This window comes from Hipposideros armiger, unplaced genomic scaffold (genome assembly GCF_001890085.2).
Source record: "Hipposideros armiger isolate ML-2016 unplaced genomic scaffold, ASM189008v1 scaffold_70, whole genome shotgun sequence".
NCBI lineage: Eukaryota > Metazoa > Chordata > Mammalia > Chiroptera > Hipposideridae > Hipposideros > Hipposideros armiger.
Genome location: NW_017731420.1, coordinates 935,840 through 940,300, shown reverse-complemented (window position 1 = coordinate 940,300; position 4,461 = coordinate 935,840). Strand labels below are relative to the sequence as shown.

General features: G+C 42.5%; 2 protein-coding genes across 2 annotated transcripts in view; one reads left to right on the top strand and one right to left on the bottom strand.

Moving 5' to 3' along the window:
• Positions 1 to 1,787, bottom strand: part of POP1 (POP1 ribonuclease P/MRP subunit) — a 55,368-nt gene extending 53,581 nt beyond the window's left edge. Inside the window, exon 1 of the mRNA XM_019642527.1 lies at positions 1,682 to 1,787. The gene's annotated coding sequence lies outside the window, so the exon portion shown is untranslated. The remainder of the gene's footprint in view (positions 1 to 1,681) is intronic.
• A 98-nt stretch (positions 1,788 to 1,885) lies between these two features.
• The window catches only part of RIDA (reactive intermediate imine deaminase A), a 10,368-nt gene continuing 7,792 nt past the window's right edge, over positions 1,886 to 4,461 (top strand). The window contains exon 1 of the mRNA XM_019642560.1: positions 1,886 to 2,047. Coding sequence (XP_019498105.1) covers positions 1,983 to 2,047 — 65 coding nt within the window. The 5' untranslated portion in view covers positions 1,886 to 1,982. The remainder of the gene's footprint in view (positions 2,048 to 4,461) is intronic.

Genomic DNA, 4,461 nt, shown 5'->3' with positions numbered 1-4,461 from the left:
GCCAGTGAAGCAACGTCCTCCACAACTAGACTGAAGAACAAAAGGTCAGCAACTTGTCTGTTCCCCTCCCCCAATTCCCAAAAAAATCTTAAAAAAAAAAAAGTTATATTTGGATTTTCAGCAGTCAGGAGGGGGCGGGATCCCCTAACCCCCACATTGTTCAAGGGGGGAACTGTACTTTGTTCAGGATTTCAACAGGAAGTCGTGGAGTGAAGGGCATTCCAGTTAGAAGGAATGACTTGAGGCATAAAGATTTTCTGCAGTAACTTTTAGTAATCCAAGTACCACTTTTACTCTTTTTTTTCATTTGCCAAATCTATGTACCACCTATATTATTTACTTAACACTTTTCTGAGATGGCTCACTTTTACAAATTTAAAAAGGAAACTTTACAACAGTACTCTAAATAGAAAACAACCCAATAGAAGGTGACAGTAAAAAATAAACTCAATTACATAAGAAATCTTATTAAATTCTAGCTAGATACTGCAGTTGGCTCAGAACCCAGGGCCTTTCTCTCTTTGTTAAAAGTGATAGGTTTCTTTAACTTGTTTACTAAAAATGATATTTTTTCTCCATGTAATCGGAGGATTGAACTCTTAATTTAACATTTATTGATGCTTACTCAGCACTAGGCATTGTTCTCAGTGCTTTATGTGCACAGTTACTATTACAGTCCCCATTTTTCAGATGAAGAAAAAGAAGAGAAAGGAAATCATTTCCTTACTGTCATTCATTATGTGTGTATGACCTACACTTTGGGAAACACTGGTTAGGAGTTAGACTTTGAATCTGAATTTTTGTTTTGTCCCTTGCTAAACATTAACTGTTACAAGGCCTGAATTGTGATGGTTTCCAATGCTAAACTGAAGAGTATAAACTTTATTGTGGAGCCATCAGATGTTTTTGAAGAGAAAGTGACATGATCAGATCTCTTTTAAGAAGAGAATTCTGATAGTAATTTCAGGAGAAGACATTAAGAATAGTTAAGGGGATATTACAATAAAAAGTAAAAATCAGTAATCTTCCTCCTTATGCCCTGATCCGTATTCCTCAATCACCCATTGGTTTTACTTCAGAACAAAAGTGACCATTAACAAAAACAGAGTGATTACAGAGCTTGGAGCATATACCTTCCTCAAGTACATACTTTGTTCAAGAAAGAGAGCAGGGTAGCAGTACCCCTGGTTGACTGACCTGGGGGTCAACTATAAAGCTGCAAGCAAAAAAGAAGGGAATCATTCCATGAATATGCCAGTATGACAAGAGGAAAGCCATCAACCAGCTTCATTGTATGGAGACTTCCCAGGATATTGTGCCTCATGCTTTTTTGTATCCAAAGATGATACTAGAAATGGTAGTAATTTTCAATATTTTATGAAGGAAAAAAACACTCCAACTAACTAGTTATGTCCTGATAAAGTTAATTGGATGTGTTTTAATAACCATTTGGAAACAAGAGTTTTTGTGCATGGANCCTAGGAGCAGACAGCAAGGGAATAAGAGGTCAGTGGGGTCTTAAGAAGAGAAGATACAGGGGGTGGGGAGTGGGGGAAAGTACGCGGGCGCCGGCAAGAGGGCACACACACACACACACACACACACACACACACACACACACACGCACACTCATTCCCCCAAAGTCGCGGACCCTAGCGGACACCAGCCCCTCATAACCTACCTGCCTGACGAATCGACAGAGGAAGCCAGGGCTTCCCGGGTCAGAATGACAAGGCTCCGCCACAGTCTCCTCTAAAACGACGCGAACAGCGAGAGAGCTGGAGGGCGCATGCGCCAGTGCGGCAGCTGCCTCCACGTGGCCGGGAGCCGCGCGGAAACTACAACTCCCAGAATGCCGAGAACCCGCCCCGGCGTCGTGTTTCTGTAGGGACTGCTGGGGGCTGGTGAGTCGAGTAGTCGCGACCAGGAGTAGTGTACCGGATTGTTCTCTCCGAGGGGCCTCAAAGGAAAAAAGATTAGCTATGTCATCTTTGATCAGAAAGGTGATCAGCACCGCGAAAGCCCCAGGGGCAATTGGTCCCTACAGGTAACTTGGCATGTGGGAGCGCCGACGGACCCCAGGCGTGTGGGGTGGGGTGAGGTGGGGTGCGGTGTTCGGGAGTGACCACCCGGATCAGAGCTGGGGTGAGCCTGGGCCACAGGCATCTAACACTTGAGGAAACGTAACCCGGGAAAGGGGGCAGCGCACCCAGAGACCCACAGTTAGGTAAGGAGCCCCACTAAGACAAGGAACCTGCGCTCCCGGAGACTTTGCTCCGACCTATGTGGACTGCCTCGCCGGGAAGCCCAGTCAGCCAGAAAGTTTCTGGGGTTAGAAGTGGTCTGTTTTTGTTTTTGATTTGTTTTGTAACAGCTTTATTGAAATATAATTCACATACCTATAAAATTCAGCCCTTTAAAGTGATTTTTTTGCAATACTCACAGAGTAGTGCAGCCATCGCCACTATGTACTCTCAGAACTTTTTATCACCCCCAAAAGAAACCCTATACCCACTAGCAGCCACTCTCTTCCCCCAGCCCCTGGCAAGCACTAATGTACTGTTGGTCTCTATGGATTTGCCTGTTCTGAAATGTATGGTAAATGGAATCCTACAATACATGGTCCGTTGTGACTGACTTCTTTCACTTGGCATAATGTTTAGTCTAATTCTTAATTCAAAGGAGTATTCCATCCACAGATGTGGGTGTCCTGGAGAGAGGTGAGTTCTTTTCACAGATACACTTAGCAAATCCCTGCACATCTTCCCAAGACCCTGGTTTTTACAGCATTTATAAATGCATTGTGATGTTTATGAATTCATTTGCCCATGTTTATTTCCCACTACTAAAATCAAATACAAATCATAAGATCATTTTCTAAGATTGCCCAACATCCTCTAGTTAAAATAGGTATACTGCCCAGAAGTCTATCTTGTGTACATTTTTTTCCACTTGTCAGAAGCACTGTTAAATTGAAAAGTTAATTCTTTTTTCTTTTCTTTTTTTTTTTTTTAGACTTTGTTTTCTTAAAGATGTCTCAGCTTTGAAACTATTGAATCTTATATGCATTCTTGGAGACTTTTTTTTCCTAATATAATTTTTGTTATTTTTAATTCTTTACTAAAATATATCCTGTGACCTTTTTTCCATTTTCCTTTTTTAAATAGTCTGCAGTGTCTGTTCACTGTTAACTACAGCTGGAAAATTTCTACAACTGGAACACTTGAACTATAACAGACATGTATTGAGTACCTACTATTGTATATGCCAAGCACTGCAGGAGATACAAAAATGTGTAAGAATCAATCCAGTGTGAAAGACAGTCACACATATCGGGAAACGAAAAATAAACATTTTAATCTAGTGCATGTTGTATGGCAAGTACCATGACAGACCAACTTCTCTAAGTCCCATCCCCATTTTACAAAAAGAAAACTGAAGTTCAAAGTGAACTTGTCCAAGGTCAGACAGTCTGCAAGTGACAGAGCTTAATTTGAACAACCCCTACACTTACGTGTGGCAGATTAGTAATTATAATAGTAGTGTTAGAAATAAAATGCAATGGAAATGAGGGGGTATGGAGGTTGGGTGAAGGGTAACAAAAGAGGAAAAGAAAGAATTTGATGCTAACTTTGGGCAGAGGGACAAAAGGATTTAGGAAGGCTCCTTGTGAGAGGTAGTCCTTGAGGTGGCTTTTGAAGGTTGGATTTGCATTTACAGTACTATTGTAAAGTTTGATTTTTAAATTACAGTTGACCCTTGAACAACATGGGTTGAACTGCACAGGTTCACTTATATGTGGCTTTTTTTTCAATAAATACTGTACATGTATTTTCCTTATGATTTTTTTTTTTAAGATTTTATTGGGGAATTGAGGGAGGGAACAGCGTTGGGGAATCGGGGAAGGGGAACAGACAAGTTGCTGTCCTTTTGTTCTTCAGTCAAGTTGTGGAGGACATCGTTTCACTGGCCCATGTTGGTATTGTGATCATTGCGCTCTTCCCAGCTGAGGCAGATTGGTCGCCCGCCATTGACGGCCACTCACGGCGGCTCACAGCAGGTCACGCCAGCTGCCGGCCACTCACGGTAGCTTACGGCAGCCCACTGCAGCCCCGCTGCAGCCTATGCCATCGCCAGCCACTCACGGTAGCGCAGCTCCAGGGTGAGCTGTTGTTCGTCATCTTAGCTGTAGAGGGCGCAGCGTCACTGGCCCATGTGGGATCCAAACTGGCGACCCTGCTGCTCAGAGCTTGCGCTCCCAAGCCAACTCTTAACTAACAAGCCACTCGGCCGGCCCTATGATTTTCTTGAAACATTTTTTTCGCTAGCTTACCTTATTGTAAGACTGCAGTATATAATACATACTACGTACAAAATATGTTAACCAACCATTTATGTTATTGGTAAGTCTTCCAGTCAACAGTAGGCTATTTGTAGTTGTGTTTTGGGGGAGTCAAAAGT